The sequence below is a fragment of the Rhineura floridana genome, chromosome 4 (genome assembly GCF_030035675.1).
Source record: "Rhineura floridana isolate rRhiFlo1 chromosome 4, rRhiFlo1.hap2, whole genome shotgun sequence".
Lineage (NCBI taxonomy): Eukaryota > Metazoa > Chordata > Lepidosauria > Squamata > Rhineuridae > Rhineura > Rhineura floridana.
Genome location: NC_084483.1, coordinates 31,093,405 through 31,113,947, shown reverse-complemented (window position 1 = coordinate 31,113,947; position 20,543 = coordinate 31,093,405). Strand labels below are relative to the sequence as shown.

The 20,543-nt window shown below is 40.0% G+C and overlaps 1 protein-coding gene across 2 annotated transcripts in view; it reads right to left on the bottom strand.

The window, feature by feature from the left end:
- Window positions 1-20,543, bottom strand: part of NBAS (NBAS subunit of NRZ tethering complex) — a 297,038-nt gene that overhangs the window by 44,143 nt on the left and 232,352 nt on the right. For both annotated transcript variants that reach the window (XM_061622739.1, XM_061622740.1), the window contains one exon: window positions 10,297-10,492. In XM_061622739.1, coding sequence (XP_061478723.1) covers window positions 10,297-10,492 — 196 coding nt within the window. The remainder of the gene's footprint in view (window positions 1-10,296; window positions 10,493-20,543) is intronic.

Below are 20,543 nucleotides of genomic sequence, written 5' to 3'. Positions count from 1 at the left end.
GAGTTACTAGGGGGATAGGGCCCCCCAGAGGAGTAGCATAGATACAGAGGAAGCCACCAAAGATCAGGAAGACAGAAAGGAGGGAGGACAGCGTGGGAAGGTGAAGAGGAATCGGAAGAACTCCCCAAAGGAGCCAAAGAAAGCAAGCTAGATAAAAGAAGGGCTGAGGGGCAAGATTAATCTGTATGCATATCATATCATACGGAAAGTGGGATTGGACCAAGATGAAGGAGATGTGAAAATTGGAGGGAGAAATATCAATAATTTAAGATATGCAGACGATACCATACTCTTAGCAGAAACCAGTAATGATTTGAAACGAATGCTGATGAAAGTTAAAGAGGAAAGCATAAAGGCAGGACTACAGCTGAATGTCAAAAAGACTAAAGTAATGATGACAGAAGATTTATGTAACTTTACAGTTGACAATGCGGACACTGAACTTGTCAAGGATTATCAATACCTCGGCACAGTCATTAACCAAACTGGAGACAATAGTCAAAAAATCAGAAGAAGGCTAGGACTGGGGAGGGCAGCTGTGAGGGAACTAGAAAAGGTCCTCAAATGCAATGATGTATCACTGAACACCAAAGTCAGGATCATGCAGACCATGGTATTCCCGATCTCTAAGTATGGATATGAAAGTTGGACAGTGAAAAAGGCGGATAAGAGAAAAATCAACGCATTTGAAATGTGGTGCTAGAGGAGAGCTTTGCGCATACCATGGACTGCAAAAAAGACAAATAATTGGGTGTTAGAGCAAATTAAACCAGAACTGTCACTAGAAGCTAAAATGATGAAACTGAGGTTATCATACTTTGGACACATAATGAGAAGATATGATTCACTAGGAAAGACAATAATGCTGGGAAAAACAGAAGGGAGTAGAAAAATAGGAAGGCCAAACAAGAGATGGATTGATTCCATAAAGGAAGCCACAGACCTGAACTTACAAGATCTGAACAGGGTGGTTCATGACAGATGCTCTTGGATGTCATTGATTCATAGGGCAGCCGTAAGTTGTAATTGACTTCAAGGCACATAACAACAACAACGAGGGGCAAGAGAAACAGCTAAGCAAGAAAGCTGGCTTTGGAAGGGACATAGCAGACAGGCCTTGTAGCAATATTGTCTACTGGAGAGATTATAAAACCTTCCTATAGAGCAGTGGTTCCCAACCTTTATGAGCACGGGACCCCCTTTATAAGCTGAAAAAAAATTGTGACCCCCTCCCCTTAGGCAGGCAGGCTGGCTGCCAGGAAGGAAGGGGGAAAGCAGCCTTTCTTTGAAGGCTTGCATCTTTTTGCTTCACAAAAAGCCCTCTCCTCTCATTCTAAGCAAGGGTGTTGCCAGTAGCGGCAGTGCAAGGGGATGGGAATCAGTGATAGTAATCCCCTCTTCTTCCTGGTAGCTCCACCCTCAGCCTCCTTTGGCATCTGCCATGTATTTTATTGGCAGATGCCTGCCCTTAGTGCACCTGAAAGACGCTCTGGCGCTTCAGCAAAAGGCCTGAGGTGTCATCTGCAGCGGCAGTGGAAAGCAGACAGTGTAGAAGGAGTGCAGACTTTTTTAAAAATTAATAAATAATTCATTTATTTACTGTTCATGGCCCCCTCTGGATTACTTTGCGGCCCCCTGGGGGTCCCAGCCCTCAGGTTGGGAACCACTGCTATAGAGGAGATCCCATGATGAAAAGAGCCCTAATCTTGGTCTGAATGACAGGCTCACCAGGAGTCTGACGATAAGAAACATCCTGGGGTTCTGAGGATTGTTTGGATGTGGGGAGGAAGGTTTTGGGGAGCTCACATGATACTGTGCCTTGCAGAAGTAATCAGACCCGACCAATGCTCTCATATGAATTACAACTGTTACATTTTAATTTCGTTCCGTATGATATCTTGTTTTGAAACACTGAAACTGAGAATCAATTATTGTAAGGTGACATGGATTTTATGTTGGGAAATGTTTGTAAGTAACATAAAAAACTGAAACATGTTGCTTACATAAGTATTCAATCCTCCCACATTAATATTTGGTAGAGCCACCTTTTGCTGCAATAACAGCGTTAAGTCTTTTGGGATAGGTATGTACCATCTTTGCACACAGTGTTGGAGGGATTTTGGCCCATTCTTCTTGGCAGATTTGTTCCAGGTCGTTCAGGTTGGTTGGACGTCGCTTGTGGACCACAATTTTCAAAGAGCACCACAGATTCTCCATGGGATTGAGATCAGGACTTTGACTAGGCCACTGTAGAACATTCACCTTTTTGTTCTTGAGCCACTCCAATGTTGCTTTGGCCTTGTGCTTGGGATCATTGTCCTGCTGAAAAGGGAGTTTCCTCCTCCCAAGCATGTTTTTTAGTGGACTGACGCAGGTTCTCTTGCAATATTTCTGTGTTTTGCTCCATCCATTCTTCCTTCAATTTTAACAAGATGCCCAGTCCTTGATGATGAGAAGCATCCCCACAGCATGACGCTGCCACCACCACACTTCACTATACGTATGGTGTGTCTTGAGGTATGGGCAATGTTAGGTTTGTACCACACATAGCACTTTGAATTTTAGCCAAAAAGCTCTATCTTGGTCTCATCTGACCACAAAACCAGCTGGGGCATGCTCATGCTTTCTGGCAAACTCCAGACATGCTTTCAGATGGTACTTTTTGAGTAACGGCTCCTTTCTTGCCACCCTCCCATACAGGCCAGTGTTATGCAGAGCTCTTGATATGGACTCAATGATCTCAACTCTAATTCTAGGCTCAGGATCATTATCTTTCGGGGGGGGGAGGCTCTTTAGACAATGAGGTTATTACTTCACTTCAGTGCCTCTTCTTTGGACCCGGGCGGTTGACACGATCGCTCCCATGCGCCCCCTCCTATGTGGGGCTTCCCTTCAACTTGACCTGGAAACTGTAATTAGTGTAATTAGTGCAGTTACTGCCTTTTCCCCTATGTGCCCACTCAAGCACTTTGCTCTGCAGAACAGGCACTGTTACAGGTGCCACATAATACTAGTTCCACATTTGTAAGAAATCATTATTTTAGTGTGGCAGCACTTACTCTTTGGAACTCCCTGCTTACTGACATCAGGCAGGTGCTTTCATTGTCAGCTAAGCTCTACTCAGAGTAGACCCATTGAAATTAATAAGCCTAAGGCTGCAATCCAATATGCCTCCTTTTGGTGCCTGCTTAAAACTTGTCTGTTGAGGCAAGCCTGTCCAGACATATAAATGTTAATCTGTTTTGTGGCCGTTATAATTGTTTTAAATATCCTTTTAATTACTTGTTTTTAACCCTTTTTTGATAATTTTAATGTTTTGTAAACTGCTTACAGGTCTACATTCAAGTGGTATATAAATTTTGATAAATAAATAAAATGCAATACTAGTCCTACTTAGAGTAGACCCATTGACGTTAAGAGATGACTAATTTAGGCGGCAATCCAGTACATGTCTACTAAGAAGTAAGCTTCATTGGGTTCTGTGGGACTTACTCCAAAGTAACTGTTATTGGAGTGCAGCCTAAAGCTTATTAATTTGAATGGGTCTACTCTGAGTAGGGCTTAGTTAACTACAAACCAATGTATTTTATTTACTTTTATTGTATTGTACACTGTTATTTTATTGTAAACCACCCTGAGATCTTAAGAGCAGTATACACATATTTTTAATGAAATAAAAATAATCAAATCAATTAATTAATAAGTAGAACTTTGGTAAAGCTATTTTCCCAACAGATCCCTACCCAATATTAAGATTCTAAAGGTAAGAACTAACAGAATCTCTTGAAAAGGGTTGGGCCATCAAAGATAAGTAGAATAGCAAATATAATTATAATGTAAATTAAATATAAATGATAACTTAAGAGAATAAACACACATCAAAACAAACAAAATCTGACACAAATGTTTGGTAATAAATTCAAACCTAGAGAAGACAGGCTTGTTGTTGTTTTTTTAAAAAAATCAGAAATGTGAACACTACTGAAATGTGAATGACAAAACATTAAAAACTTGTTGATAGTAAGTTAACTATAACTAGAATGCTTCTACTTGTTATATATTTGATGAACATTGCATATAAATAAATATATATACATAATACAATTTTAATAACTATATTCGGTGTAAGGCACCAAGGAATAACTATAATACAAAAATAAAATTTGCAAAATATATAATGGAAAAAGATAAATTTGACAATTATTTTTCATTTACATATTTTCCATTTTATGAAAATACAGTGTATATTAAGCACTATGGGTGGAATTCAACTTAGCACTAAGTGAATGTTCCATCAGTACAAGGATTTCTGCCTGTGCAAGGGACTGTTCTCCCACTCTCCTCCCCCTGTGCACCCCCTAATTCTAGGGGTTCCCTGCTGGAGTAGATTTGGGGAGGGTGCAGCACACACATGGGGGGAAGAGGAGAGAGAAAAGTCCTGTCGTAGAAGAAGAAATCCTTTGAACTGGTAGGATGCACCAGTTGAATACCATGTTTCTGGATCTAACCCCAGGGATTCATGGTAAGAAGCTAGTCAATTTCCTCAAAATATAGGCTTACTAGGGAAGTTATGTGACTGAATAATCAAAAGGTGACTAACTTTCCCAATAATCTGAAGTGATCTTTCATGTAAGCATAAATTATTATGCCACTCAGTACAACAGAGATGATTAAATGCGAGTCAAGACACCCCCCCATGTAGCACTGTTCACTAGATCGCAGTGATCTATATATAAATTGTGAAACTTACTGTTTCTGAAAGAAATATTTTGATAGAATTGTTTCGCGAAACTATGCTGAATGACCAGAAAACAACCTGTCCTTACTCAACTACCAGGGCTCAGACCATAGGATTTATTCATAATCTACCAAAATCCATGTTAATACATTCAGCACCATTACTGGTGCTGAAAAGTAAGTATCTCACAAATATTCCTAGGTCCTTGACTGCAAGTGACTTTGAATTAATACAGTATTAAAAGCAGAATTGCAAAGAAAGCATTTGAGATTAGTTCCTTATTGCTATAATATATTCTCAGTCACAGTGAAGTGCTAGTAAAAAAGATAAGCTACGTTCAGATTTATTTGCAACAAAAGGGTTATCAAAATAAATAAATAAAACTCCTCAAATTAGATATATACTTTACTTTAAGACACTGTGCTGAAGTGACTTGAAACAGAAATGCGACTAGAATAAAATCTCCCACTGATTCAGTTACTGCTGAAGATTGAGCCTTTAAGTTTTTTGCCTATTAGTGAATTAACTATTCTGAGTACCTCAGCTAGGCCATGATCATTGCTCACTTAGAGACTTCAGCATCTGCAGTGTACGCAAAGTGACCATTTTTGTTGTATGAGGAATTACTTATACAACATTTAGTATCTATATCAGAGCTTGCAATACATACTAATGAGGATTTTAGAGAGCACAGAGTTTTTAAGCTGAATGTTTTGATAATATCTGAGCACTGTATAAATTAGTTAGTCAGCCATGACATCCAGTCTGTTAAGTCTGCAGATACAACCCCTCCTTCTAAATTAATCATTTACTATTGGGAATTCAATCTGGAAATCAATACAGTAAATATTTTGACTTTTTTAAAGGTGGCAGTTTATTTCATGGAATTGGCAAAGCTATCATTGACAAGAGTAAAACTATTCATTTCCTCCTAATTTTATTCAAACTTTCTTAAAGTAGTCAGGATTTTTTTGCAAAAATCTGTATAACCTGCAAACCTGAGGACACAAGGGTGAGGTCAAAGAACTGGAAAGTGTTCCAAAATCGTAGTGAAGTTGAATGTCCAACTGACTTTGATGTTGCATTGTTGTTTATGAATTATTAGGTTTAATCTCTGAAGCATATATACTTTCCAACCCTTCTCAGATGAAAACAGAGATATTATTCATGTTATTAAAATCATAGCCTAGGTGCCATTCTTTCCTCTCTCCACTGTAACGTTTTGAAATTTCTTTTAGTTTTTGCTCATTAGTAGTTAGCACAACCAGTATATGTTTCTCTCTCTCTCTTTCTCTCTCACACACTAAAATATGTCTTTACAATGCTTTATCTCAGAATGGATTTGGTCCTGCTTATTAATAGGTACAATTCACAACACATTTGGCAACATTTATTTTCTGAACAGATAAGTGAGCCATTTCAAGATTTAGCCTCTAGATCAGGGGTGAGAAAGCTGGCCCTCCAGATGTTGCTGAACTCCATCTTCCATCAGCCCCAGCCAGCCTGGCTGATGATCACAGATTATGGCTGTGAACACATTAGATCAAAGAGTTGCCATTAGCCACACCTGGAGGGTGAACAGGTTGATCTGCTATCAGTTGCAAAATCTCTTTGAAGTTGATTTTTTTTAAAAAAAATCACTCCTGCTGATCCCACCAGGTTTTACAGTAAAAAGGGGCGGGGTTAGACTAGCGTTGTGTGCCCCCATTTTCAGAAGAGAGAGCTGGTGATGCACTGGAACCTGCAGAACAGTTAGTGTGTTTCTATCTTATGGGTGCAGTAGGCATTCAAGGGAGGAGCTGAAAGTTAAGAATGGCTATCCTACAGCACATGTGCATGCTAACCATTTCTTTTTAAAAGGCATCCCTCAAAATTTCCCAAAAGCAAAAAACAGGCAATGATTTATCAGGGACAGATGCAAGAATATGGTAACTGTCCTGGATATATGAGGATATATGAGGATAACTGGAGCATAAGATGATAATTATTGCCAGCTTTCCAGTATCAAGGTGGGGGCAGGAAAAAAAGGGGACATAAAAGACTATAAAAGCTGTACAGAAAATTGACTTTACTCAGTACATAATACATGTCCCTAACATTTCATCAAAAGAATATCTGATGGTATGTGAAAAGAACACACATTCTCATAGACAAAACTGTCTTAGATGTGAAGGGTCCACTTTGAATATTTACTTGGATTAACATAGTTGCTGTATACCTTTTATAATCTTCTTTGCACCACTTGTAGTCTTTCAGCAGCGTACTTCTGTTTTACTTGTTCACCTTCTTCTGTTTTTTTAGGTCAAAACAGGGCTGCCATAAAAGATTGTGCTAGTGCTCTCACCCCTCCGTCACCCCTCTCCACTGTGGCAGCACCCCCTCTCTCCACTTACTTACTTCGTCTGTCCTCTTACTGCAGCTTTAGCAGCAACAGTAACAACAAGGCCCACCATCTCCTCCCTCTTCACCTCCCTCTAGAAAGGACCAGCGAGTCCTTCCCTCAGAAAGAGACATTATGGGCAATGTGGTTGGGAAAGGCATGTTAGGAAATAGGAATCATTAGCCACTATAGCAAACTGTAGCAGCAGCACTTTCATGACCATCCCATCCTGAATGCCTCACTCTGAGGGAAGTACCCCCACCTGGTACTTCTTATGGTAAGGCAGGGAGGGAGGAAGTGGAGAGTCTTGCTGGGCAAGCAGGAGGTGGTTCGCCTTGCCAAGAGGGCAGGAAGCAGCAGGGCTAGCCAGAAGAGGCAAGCAATGGGCTCAGGAGAGTGTGAATTCATTGCCTCACTGCCCCCCCCACCTAAGGCTTTTGCCTCATGGAAGAGTCAGCCCTAGGTCAAAAGTAGATTTTGGGGGGGGGCGAGTTGTAGTAGTAGAAAAAAAATTCTCTACATTGTAAGAATTTTCACCTTTTCCAACTCCTATTCACTGTCATTGTTTGCTCCTTTGTACTGCTACTTTTGAATCATTTCTTCTCCTCAGATGGATGTCTTCTTCAAGGACCAGTCAGTCTTATGGACAATCTCAACTAGTTTGGGTTCACGGATCATCATCATGATCACAGAACTACATTCAATTGGATTTAGCTACATATGACATCACTGAGGGCAAATAAAATTAGGTCACAGTGAAAGCAATGCTTCCGCAGTTTTGCTCAGTTTGAAACCCTCAGCCTAAAACCTCCAGAGAAGTGAGTGGGAAGGAGTGATTTTGATGTTGCTGAAAATGCTTGTGAAAAGTTCCCCATTTTTGGCTTACCCACACACTCCTTTTTAATAGCTGGCCTGCCCAGAATGCTGCCTTTGCTCCCAACAGTGTGCTTAGAATCATCAGCCAAAGTGGTCAGCTAAGTGCAGTGCAGAAATGCTGTGACAATGGCAGAAAATTACCCATCACATCCAGGTATGCTAAAGTAACGAAACAGCTCAGCTGTATAGGTTTTTTTCTTTTTTTAAAAAAAATCCTTCAAAGTGGGCATTTTTCCCTTTTAAAGAAAATGTCAGCATTTTGAGGCACATTTTTAATGCTCTGGTTAACTAGAAAATTATAGAACCTGAAGAGCTTAGATAAAATGTGTCATGGGGATTAAAAAAACAACACATCTCACCCTTGGTGTCGCTACTTACCTCCATCCCTAGCTGCCAGTTCCCCAGTGGGATGCCACTGGAATGTGAATTAAGGCCTCTCAAGCCTTTGAAAAATGAGGACATCTGAATTTTTAATTTTGTTAACTAATCATTAGAGAACTGGAAATGGTTGCGCTTCCAGCTGTGAGATAGGTGGCTGCCTCCATAAAGTACATTTTTAACTTTGCACAAGCTGGCCTGTTTCCCAGCAGTACATTGATTTGTAGGACCACTAACTTACAGCACCTAAAGCATAATTAAATATTAAGTCCCACTTTGATATATGCAAAGTCTGACTAAGAGGATTACTTACACACACCAAGGGTGGCTTTCACACACTTTCTGGTAATTGAACATTGCAATATCATTAAAATTATCTTTACACAATAAGAATCTACATCCATCATTGACATTATCTAGAGTTCCTTTAGGTGCCACGCAGGAAACAGGGGTGGGGGAGTATAATGTTAAAAAGAAATGCCAAAATGAGGCAAGGAGAAGGATAGAAGAGGGTTTTTTAAAATGCATAATGGACAATGTGAACGTATAATCAAAAACTATCTTCCATTCCTAGCCAAGTGACAGGCATTTTGCGAAGCCAAAATAGAAAGCATCGATTATGATGACATACAAATGTTCCCCAACCCCAATTACAAAGAGAGGTAAAATTCTTTAATTCATATCTCAAAGGCTTCGGTATATGGAGAATTATTTTTATTTCACTCTGGTATTTCACCAGTAACAGCTCATTTGCCTTTGTACTGGTCATCTCTGGGCTTAATTATTAGGGTTAAATATTTTCCACTGATTCAAAATGAAACAGGTTTGACATTCCAGATTTTATTTCTGAAGAAATGTTCTTCATAACTCTTTCTTCAAAATCTTGTAGTAATTCATTATTACCATAAGATAAATCTAACTGTGGAATATCTGTTGAATATCTCAGAAGAGCAATTCTAACCATTTTCACTGACAATCAGTATAAAAGCAATGATTATGTGGGTGTGTTTTTATGCCTAGGGCTGAAGAATGTCAGAGGAGAACTTGTACTAAATGCCCATGGCCAGTCCTAGTATCAGGCAGCATGCGGCAGCCTGAAACAGACTTTGTCAGTTGTTATTACGATAATTTTTTTTTTTACTGTCAGGGAGAGGAGTCAGCTGGATTTTCTGCCTCAAGTATCAAAGTAATTTGGCTGCCCTTGGTTTAGGGGGCACTATTTGCTGCTCTGCCTCAGGTAGCAAAATGTTTTGGGCCAGTCCTGTAAACACCACACACATAACCTTTGTAGTGGGGCCAAAACAGACTCTGGAGGCAGGAGGGATACATACTTGAATATAAAGTACAATTAAAAAAAAAGAGGTGTGCAGCAGAATCCCAATTAATCCTGAATGCTCCAGCCCATGGCCCCCTCCCCAAAACAGAATGGTAGCTGCAAGTGGATTTGACCATTATACCAAAGCAGGAAAAAAGGAACTCTAGCTCAGTCTCTCTCTCAAACTTGGGCTCCTCTTCTAAATTTATTCCCCCTTCCAGACATCCCATATGTAATGCCAATAATCCGTGCCACATGCAAATGTACAGAACTTTCCATAATGCATGCCCCAGTAGCAGTTTTTTTTATCAATTTCATTTGTTTTCATTTATAATGTTTATTTTTCATTAAAATTAACAACAGTGCAGATCTAAAATTCATCAGCAAATGGAAAAGCAAAACATGCATTGATATAGAAAGAAACAAATAAGTCATTGTCAATGCTTGACAAGCAACCCATTAAAAAAAAAGTTATCTTCAGCATTCTCAAACTGGTTTAATGAAAGGATAAGTTAGTATTAATTTAAAGATAAAATTGTTTGCTATTTTTAAAAGGTAATCCAGTTAATGGTTTTAAAATAGCAAGTGTCACCAAGCAAGATGGCTTACCTGAGTATGAGGCCAACAGGCTTTGAGAACAGCTTGAGTTCTGAAGAATACAAGCAGCCTGCTATCTTTATCACTAAGATGAAAGGCCTGCTCCAAAATTTGCAGCACTTTAATGCGGGGCTTCACTGGCAAAGCATCATCACCACAGAAAGGTCTAAGCCAAGCCAGGAGATCATCTGAAGACACCAGATTCTCACTGCAATCAGATCAATAATCACATCTGTTAAAAATGGTGCATCCCTTTCTCACTCTCGCTCTCTCACACACAGAGTGTCATTTCACTACAATATTTAGGTGCTCTATAATAAGGACTCCTTATTTATACTCCTCAGAATTAAACTTTATTGTGTTGATGTTCAGAAACACATGAAAGTAAAAAGATCATTATTAAAAATTATGACATGTAAACTGTATTAGGACTACAAAAAAGTATTTATAGGGAAAAAATTAAAAAGACAGAGTTAACAATAATTTATTTATTTATTTATTACATTTATATACCGCCCCACAGTCGAAGCTCTCTGGGCGGTTTACAGCAATGAAAGACATTAAAAACAAATATACAAATTTTAAAACACAAAAACTATTTAAAAACACAATTAATTTTTTTAAAAAACAATTTAAAAAACACATGCTAAAATGCCTGGCAGAAGAGGAAAGTCTTGACCTGGCGCGAAAAAGATAAGTGTTGACGCCAGGTGCACCTCGTCAGATAGATCATTCCATAATTTGGGGGCCACCACCAGGGCCAGATTAAGCTGAGGAGGGCCCCTAGGCTGATTTGTGTTTGGGCCCCCCTATCCCCACGCTTCACCTACCTTTCCGTTGCTTTTTGCGGTGCACGCAGGTTTGCCATCAATCAAGATGGCGGCAGAGGTTTCCCTAAGGAGCTGAAGCCTCTGCCGCCATCTTTGTTGATGGCAGCAACGCGCGTGTGTAGCACGCATGCGTGCCATCAGCCAAGATGGCGGCAGAGGCTTCTGCCTCTTAAGGAAACCTCAGCCGCCATATTTATTGATGGCAAATCTGCGCGCCGCAAAAAACAACGGAAAGGTAGGTAAAGCGGGGGGATAGTCGGGGGATGGCAGTCCATGGATGCTTCCATGGATTGCGGATGCTTCCACGGATTGCGGATGCTTCCACGGATTGCGGAAGGAGAGCGGAGGGCCTCTGTAGCTCCAGGGGCCCTCAGGCCAGTGCCCCATGGGCCCCCAAGAGCTCTGGGCCCCTAGGCTTCAGCCTGCTAAGCCTAATGGATAATCCGGCCCTGGCCACCACTGAGAAGGCCCTCTCCCTTGTTGCCATCCTCTGAGCTTCCCTCGGAGTAGGCACCCAGAGGAGGGCCTTAGATGTTGAACATAGTGTATGTGTGGGTTCATGTCAGGAGAGGCGTTCCATCAGGTATTGTGGTCCTAAGCCGTGTAGTAACATGATTATGTTCAAAAGTTAATCTTCTTAGAAATTAGTCTCGATGGCAGAAAATGTTTCTGACACTTAAAAGATCTAAAAAGATAATCCACAGCAGTTTGAAAGCACTAATCCAGTGGTTCTCAAACTTTTATGGTTCGCGGTGCACTGTAAAACACATAAAAATTTTCTGGCGCACTTCGTGTACAAAATTAAAAATATATTAATATATTTTAGGGCCTAGCCTAGCTATTAATTGATCATGGATGTAATAAATCTCTATACAAATGGGTTTCTCCTCATTTTTAAAATATACTTTCATAATATTCACGGCACACCTAGCCACCTCTTGCGGCACACCAGTGTGCCGTGGCGCACCGTTTGGGAATCACTGTGCTAATCCAACCAATTCCAGAAATTAACTAATAAACTCCATCATATGTGTGTGAACAGCTTCACAAAAAGAAGTGCTCCCTCCATGTGGAAGCAGATCTGTACACCCATTTGGGATAAAGCACAGTTTTTTAAAGTTGATATGATGGTTGACTTTAATTATTAATTATGAAGTGTATGAAGTTGTTGAGGCTGGGTTCCAAATTAACTGTATAGAAACTGTTCTGAGCACCAAAGGAGGCCTTGAGTTGTCCATATTGCAAAAATTGTTTGAAAACAAGGAAACATCCAAAAGCAGTATGTGATATGATTTGGCGGGCTTTGGAAAACTGAAGTTGTATCTCTAAAAAGTATAGCCAAAATACTCCATTTTGAAAAGTAGAAAGCCTTATTTCAAAATAGCAGGTTGCTCAGACTTGGGTGCAGTCTTAGAGAAATATCATAGCTCTCTCTCTCTCTTTAATCCAGAAGTTCCCAGTTTTCATTCCTGACATTTCCAGACTAAAAACAGCATTAGGTTGCAGATGATGTAAGTGAACTTTGCACGAGACTTTGCAGAGCCACTTCCACTCAAAGTGGAAAATGGTGGGACAAAATAGTCTGACCTTGGTTCCCTAGTCACATCCATCCCCTGTGGAAACTGGGATTCTGTCATCTGGCAGACCTTTTCCAAATCCTTTTCTTTGTTCTTTTGTGGGTTAAGTGCTCTGAAGAATGATTTGCAATGCCTGTCTTTCTAGAACCAACAGGGATGATGCTCCAGTCCTTCACACCCAAGTTGACCTGTTTCTATTTATATACTCTTTCCCACTTTCCGGAAAAGCTAATTTTGTTGTAAGACTGGCGAGTCTTGTACAGTTATAGTTGAGTGATTTAACATGTGGGCTTATGCAAAGTAACATTCTTTTAGTTCCCTGGGAAAATAAATGACCCAGGGCAGTATGGGAAGAATGACTACTTGATCTTCTTCCTCCTTTGTTTGCAAAGTGTGCCAGCAGACACTTTTTTCTATTAAGGATTACTTCAATTTTGAAATTAGGTTTCTCCAACAAACTGCTGAAACTTCCTGGTTAACAAATTTGTGTTTTTATATTTTTCCATCTTTTAAAATCCTATAAACTGATTGCCTTTAATAAACCTAACTTTACCTTCTAATCACAGTCTGTGCCCGAGGCTCTTGTTCACACATAGAACTACATTACCAATAGATTAGAACCTACCATAGTAAACAGGATTCCTTTTTAAGAATCTGTAGGTATCCCACTGGAGCTATTTGTGGGACATGTTTAAGGGTCCCCGAAACTCACTTTTGATGGAGGATCTTCATAAAGATCTGCTGTTCACCATCAAACACATATACAGGAAATCAAAAATCCCACTGGGCAGGCATTTCTGTTTTGTTCTAATATTCTAATTTCTTATGCCCACAAGTAAATCTCAAAGTCTATGTTTGGACATGTCACGTACAAATAAGTGAAATTTGTGTGCTTCACAGCATTTTGCTTTTGCATGCAGATACTGACAAAGATGCATGAGTCACATCTATGAACACTTCTACAGAGACAGCAACTCAATTTTCCATCAGCTCTCTAAGAAACAACAAAAAAAAACTTTTAAAGAGTCGCTTGTACCCAATGAATATGCAGAGATCAAACATTCAAATACTTGCTCCAAACACTCTACTAGTAAACAAAGATGCTAATGTCTAATTTCAAATTCTTTTTTGTATGTTAGCAGTTACAAGATCAATAGACCAAGAAAAACATGGCAGAACTTGAGGGAGATCAAAACTCCTGTGACAGAATATTTCCTTTCTAGAAACCAACTAATGCCTCAAGAGCAAAATACTGAGGGGAAAAACTGAATTCCTTTTTAACATTAATGCTTTTTTTTTTTGTTACTACCAAAGGCATCTACATAAAAGCTTTCTTAGTTCTGAGTTAGCTTTGGAGGCTGTTGCACAAATTCCTCTGTGGTAGTAAATGATTTTGACTTCTTCCATGAGAATAGGCTACCAATGCAAAAGTTTCTCTGATGCAGTCTTCTTCTTCCCTAGAACAGGTGAAATCTAAAAGAGAGTGTGTGTTGCTGAAACTAATTAGCACTGAACATATTTTTCTTTATCGTAACAAGCATTTCATTTCCAGGTAGCTGGTGACAGGTCTCTGGGACATCATCAGGGCTTACAATACTTTTGCTGACACGCTGACTTCTCAGTTTCAGGTGCTGCTTAATGATATTATGCAGTGCAGTATGCTCCCAGAGACATGGAGGCAAGCGCAACTGATCATTCTTCCAATGCCCCATAAAGTTTCAGAGTTTCTGGGATCATTGCCCAATAGCACTACTAAACCAAGGCACCAAGTGATTTACTTCAATTTTAGTTATGCACTCAAATAAGTTCATTATTCATTGTATCAAGGAGGATCAAACAGGTTTCATGCCAGGAAGACAACTCTCAGATGCCATTCGTAGGGTCTTGAATGCAATCCACTATAGCAAGATAAATAAAACCCCTTTGGCTCTGTTATCACTGGATGCATTCAAGAACTTTGACTGCTTGGAATGTCTGTTTTTAATCACCCTCCTTGATAGATTGAGTTTTGGCATTGATTTTTTGAGGGTTATATGTCAGCTCTACTCCACCTCTTCAGCCACAATCAGGGTTAATGGGTATGACTGGCCATTTATTAAGCTATCTCAAGGCACTAAACAAGGATGCCATCTGTCGCCAATCCTATTTGCTATAGCAATAGAGACATTGGCCAATAAAATCAGAAATGACCCCAATATTAAGGGTGTAGAAATCACGGGCAGGACTCAAGTCATAAACGTATTTGCTGATGATATTATTTGATACTTTGAGATCCTAGTGCAGCGGTACCAGCCCTTTGAAGTCATCTAAACAAATACTGAAGAGTGGCAGGCCTGGAAGTCAGAGTTCATGTGTATAAACATTCCATTGTCTACCCAGACCATACTCCAGTCATCTCTAGGCTTGTCGCTATCTTTCAGTAGTTTCAGGTCACTGGGAATCAACATCACCAAAGATCAATGTCAACAATGTAGGATAAATTATGGTCCCCTACTCTCCTCAGTTCAATCAGAGATTGCCAGTTGGAAGAGTCTCATGGCTTGGGTGTACAGCATCTCTAAAAATGATAATTTTACCTAAATTTATGTTTCCCTTTCAGAATCTTCCAATTGCAATTCCTTACTCAATGTTTAAAAATTGGCAGGGCTTATTGGAACAATACAGTGGCCAGGGTATGAGATCCAGATTGTGCAGAGCGGTGCTGTTAAGGTTGGAACATAAAGGGTTCTTTTATTCCAGATTTATGCTTGTACTTTGAGGCTTGTTGGTTGAAGCAAATGTTGTATATTATTACAGAATGCAAGAAGGTGCCCTGGGTGGAAATGGAGTGGAGCCCTCCTGCCCATCTCTATCTGCAATGCCTGTTCTGTCTTCCTCTAGGTCTTATTACAGCAAGTTTGCAAATCTTTTTCTAAAAGTTACATTTCTGGTCTGGAAGAAGTGGATGAAAAGTTTCAATCCTGCTCCTTTACCACTCCTGTCCTTTCTCTGTGTTATGTGCCTTCAAGTTGATTGCAATTTATGGTGACCACCCCAAGTTTCGACATCCATATTAATATGGACAATTCAGAGGATGGGCATCTAATATAGACTATGCACAGTGTATGACCTTTTCGACAAAGGACGGCACATCTCATCTGAAAAGCTTGATACGTTGCTTCAGGATGTGCCTAATTTGTTGTTCAGAAAAGCACAAATTATAGTGTTTTCTAGGTATCTATACAGAATGGGGCCACCTCTGTGATCTCTAACCATATTTGAAGGACCGTGTAGTAATAGGTGTGGTCCCATGAAAGGGGTGATATCACAAATAAATTCTATGTTGGTAGATATGCTATACTTGGACAAAGGTGGTATAAGGGCAGCATGGGAGCAAGATATTAACATACTTTTTACTGATGTAGAACGGGACAGCATGTGCTCTAAACTTCACTTCAAGTGCACCTCAGCACAGATCAGGGAAACAAACTTAAAGGTAATACACAGATGGCACCGGACCCCAGTCCACCTCGGCTACATTAATCCAGGGTTATCTCCAACGTGTTGGACTGGCTGTCGGATAAAGGGCACACTTTTCCACCTTTGGTAGTCATGTATCACAACAAAGTTTTCTTTCATCAAATTTTTTTTAGCTCCATCAGTCAAATTGTGCGACAAAATGTATTACCAGACCCAGCATTAGCGATCCTATCTTTATTCAAGGGAGAAAATAATGGCATCATTACTAAGAAAGATTTGGTTCAACAGTCATAGTAGCCAGACTTGCAATATCTGCACACTGGAAAGATCTTGATGCACTGTCACTTAATTCCTGGTATGCAAAAATATGGCAGCAAGAGCTCAATGAAAAATTGGCACAGGAATGTAGGAAGGCCGGGATGAAATCTCAGGAGACAAGTTCTCTGCTGTTGGGTTTCAACTGATTTCATATGAAACTCTTCAGACGAGACAATTCACCCAACAGAAAGGAACCCAATTCCCAATCGGAAAGGGTGTGAGACAGGGGTGTATTTTATCACCCTATTTGTTTAATCTATACGCAGAACATATAATACGGAAAGCGGGATTGGACCAAGATGAAGAAGGTGTGAAATTTGGAGGGAGAAATATTAGTAATTTAAGATAGGCAGATGATACCATACTACTAGCAGAAACCAGTAATGATTTGAAACGAATGCTGATGAAAGTTAAAGAGGAAAGCACAAAAGCAGGACTACAGCTGAACTTCAAAAAGACTAAAGTAATGACAAAAGAATATTTATGTAACTTTACAGTTGACAATGAGGACATTGAACTTGTCAAGGATTATCAATACCTTGGTACAGTCATTAACCAAAATGGAGACAATAGTCAAGAAATTAGAAGAAGGCTAGGACTGGGGAGAGCAGCTATGGGAGAACTAGAAAAGATCCTCAAATGCAAAGATGTGTTACTGAACACCAAAGTCAGGATCATTCAGACCATGGTATTCCTGATCTCTATGTATGGATGTGAAAGTTGGGTAGTGAAAAAAGTGGTAAGAGAAAAGAGACATTTGGTTTTACCGTGAAATCGGTCTTCACTGTGTGTGTCAAAAGATGATATCAGGTGGGTAGCTAGCTCCACCTAGCAGTTGAAGGCAAAAGAGTACTGTTGAATTTTTTTTGTAGGCCCTTCCTGGTCCAGTCCTGTTCTTGTTTCAGTTTCTCCATGACAAGCCAATAAACGAGGAAAAGAATAGGAAGAACACACTAACAGAAGTAGACAACAGTACTCATACACTCTCTGCTAAAGGCCTATTTGTGCTTGCCACGGCAGCTCAGCCCCTCCTAGGGAGTGGCCCTGATATCATCTTTTGACATGCACAGAGAAGACCAATTTCATGGTAAGACCAAATGTCTCTTCTCCTGTGCATGTAAAAGATGATATCAGGTAGGACATACCAAAGCTGACCCATGTAGGGTGGGAATAACACTGGGCTGCAAAACTCTAGTGGTCTGAGAGGATGTGCTGTAGCACCCTCCTCCCAAAAGCTGCCTCAGCTGATACATATGCATCTATCTTGTAACGTTTAATGAACGTATTAGGAGTGGCCCATGTAGCTGCCCTACAGATCTCTGTTAGAGGAGCATTGCGTGAAAATGTTGCTGATGTGGCCCCCGCTCTTGTGGAGTGAGCCACTATGCCAGCTGGCCGGGCCAGTCTTAGTGAGGCATATGCCAAGGAGATCTAGCTAACATGGAAGTGGAAACCTTGTTCCCCAGAGACGCTGGGTAAAAAGACAAACAAATTATCGGTTTTCCTAAATGACTTAGTCTTAGAAATATATACTTTTAGGGCTCTCCTCACATCAAGTGAGTGCTGCACCTTCTCCGTGGGATGAACCAGATTGGGACAGAAGCACAGCAGTACCAGTTCCTGTTGGCAGTGGAAGGTGGACAGGACCATGGGATGAAAGGAAGGGACTGTGCGGAGGACCACTCTATCCTTATGAAACACACACAAATTTTTATGCACAGATAGGGCATTCAGCTCAGACACCCTACGGGCCGAAGTAATGGCCACAAGAAATACCTTAAAGGACAGTAAACGAAGAGGAATTTGACTTAAAGGCTCAAATGGAGGTTTTTGAAGGGCCATTAACACTTTGTGCAAGTCCCAGGTAGGGTAGCGGTGAACTGTAGGTGGCGCTGATAAGGTTGCCCCCCTAAGGAAATGCTTGATAAAAGGATGAGAGCTGAGTGGATTGTCCGGGGATCTGGATGTGGTGTTGGAGAAGAATTTTGCAGATACCATGCACCACAAAAAAGACAAATAATTGGGTGTTAGAACAAATTAAACCAGAACTATCACTAGAAGCTAAAATGATGAAACGGAGGTTATCATACTTTGGACACATCATGAGAAAACATGATTCACATCATGAGAAGACAATAATGCTGGGAAAACCAGAAAGGAGTAGAAAAAGGGGAAGACCAAACAAGAGATGGATTGATTCCATAAAGGAAGCCACAGACCTGAACTTACAAGATCTGAACAGGGTGGTTTATGACAGATGCTTCTGGAGGTCGCTGATTCATAGGGTCACCATAAGTCAAAATCGATTTGAAGGTACATAACAACAACAAATAACCCACTTTACCTTCTGGCGTGACTATAAACACTGAATAACCAATGTGTTGTAGAGAGGAGAGGCAATAACTATTGGTCTTTTACTTGAAATCTGTATATTGAGGCACGCTTACATGATGTTGTAACACTGTAAAAGTTGTGTTCTAATGTTAATGTTTTTGAAAATTCAATAAAAAATATTTTTGAAAAGAATATTTCTGAGCCTTCCCTGATTTTTGCCCAAATTTAGTACCAAGAGGCTTACTGTCCTTGAATAGGAAGGTTCTATTTAATTATCAGAAATTTGTTAATCCTTCTTGGTGAATAGACCTACAAATAAATAAAATAAAAATAATCTTGCCCACTGTTCTCAGCAACATTTGGCTCTATGGCAGGGAAAGCTGCCTGGTTTCTTTGCATTTTTCCAAAACCTCAACAGAAAAGAAGACAGAAGCACAAGTGCCTGAAGAACGAAGGCAAAACAGCAGCTATGTAGGATACAAGAGATTTCTATTGCCTGGTATCCAAACAACTCACTTATTAATCACAACTCTGACTTCACTCATTGCCTAATAATACTGACAGGCAGAAGCAGCCAGGCTGGCTTGTTTCACAGAAATCACTTTGAAGGCTATCTGCACATTTTGCTCCATAATTTTTTTCTCAGGTGGACTAGAGATTTTTACAATGAAAGCTCAGATTCTGGTCTACCTGTTGAGGCACCACTGAAGGTCTTTGTGGGTGCCATGGTGCGTGCGAGCAATGGGTTTGCAACCCATTCTAGAGAATGGGTGCCATCACATAAAAATATTGATTTCGCACAAATGTGGGTCACACCATCATTCTTGTTCCCCCTTCCCTCTCTTTTCAGTATAACCTTTCATTTCCTATTCCTCTAGAGAGTACCACTCCATTTCTCCGCCCCGCCCTGTTTACCTCTTCAGCCTGGTTTTATCTGATGTGCTCTATATATCTACTTGATTGTTGTGGAGAGAGGGTGTTAACAGAGCAAAGCAAGGCCTCTGAAGACAAAAACCCTTGCTGTTAACCTTAAAAAGCACATGGGAAGTGAATGAGGAAGGATCCCATTTACTAGTTGCCTAGAAGGAATCACTAGTCTCCCAGCTGGCAATTTGCATGTTGAATATATTGTTTTCATTAAGCAGGAAACAGGAGCAAAGTATGTGTTGAATGACACACAAGTTTAATAATGAAATACACATTAGAATGATCTCAGTGTGATGGTGCGAGATTTGCAAGACACAAGAACTTCATCTTAGCCAAAAAACAATCCTCCCCGAATTCCTTTGTCCTTTTACTAGCTCCAAATGACTATATATAAATGCATAAATAATGTTGTAGTATTCATTGGCAATATTTCAAACTGACACTGTTTTTCAAAAGAAAGAAGCTCCAGGTAGAATGTGATTTATATTGTAACTAATGCTGCTACATTCATCCTAACAAGACAGATGGGAAAGTAATATCAGTCAGAAAACACCGATTGAACCTGTCTGGAAGTACTGAAATAATGTAAGTTGACAGTTTACGTTATCATTTTGTGTAAACTTCAAAATTTATTTAGCCTATGTTATTCTCTTTATATCCCATCTCTCAGAAATGTGGTTTTCAATTAGAAATGAGCTTCAGAGTAAGCGGTATTCAAATTACAAATTAAAAAGTTGAAAAACTACAAAGAAAAAGGTGAAGACCCTGGATTCAAAAGTTGGGGAAGCTCATTTTTCAAATGACGGCAACAGCC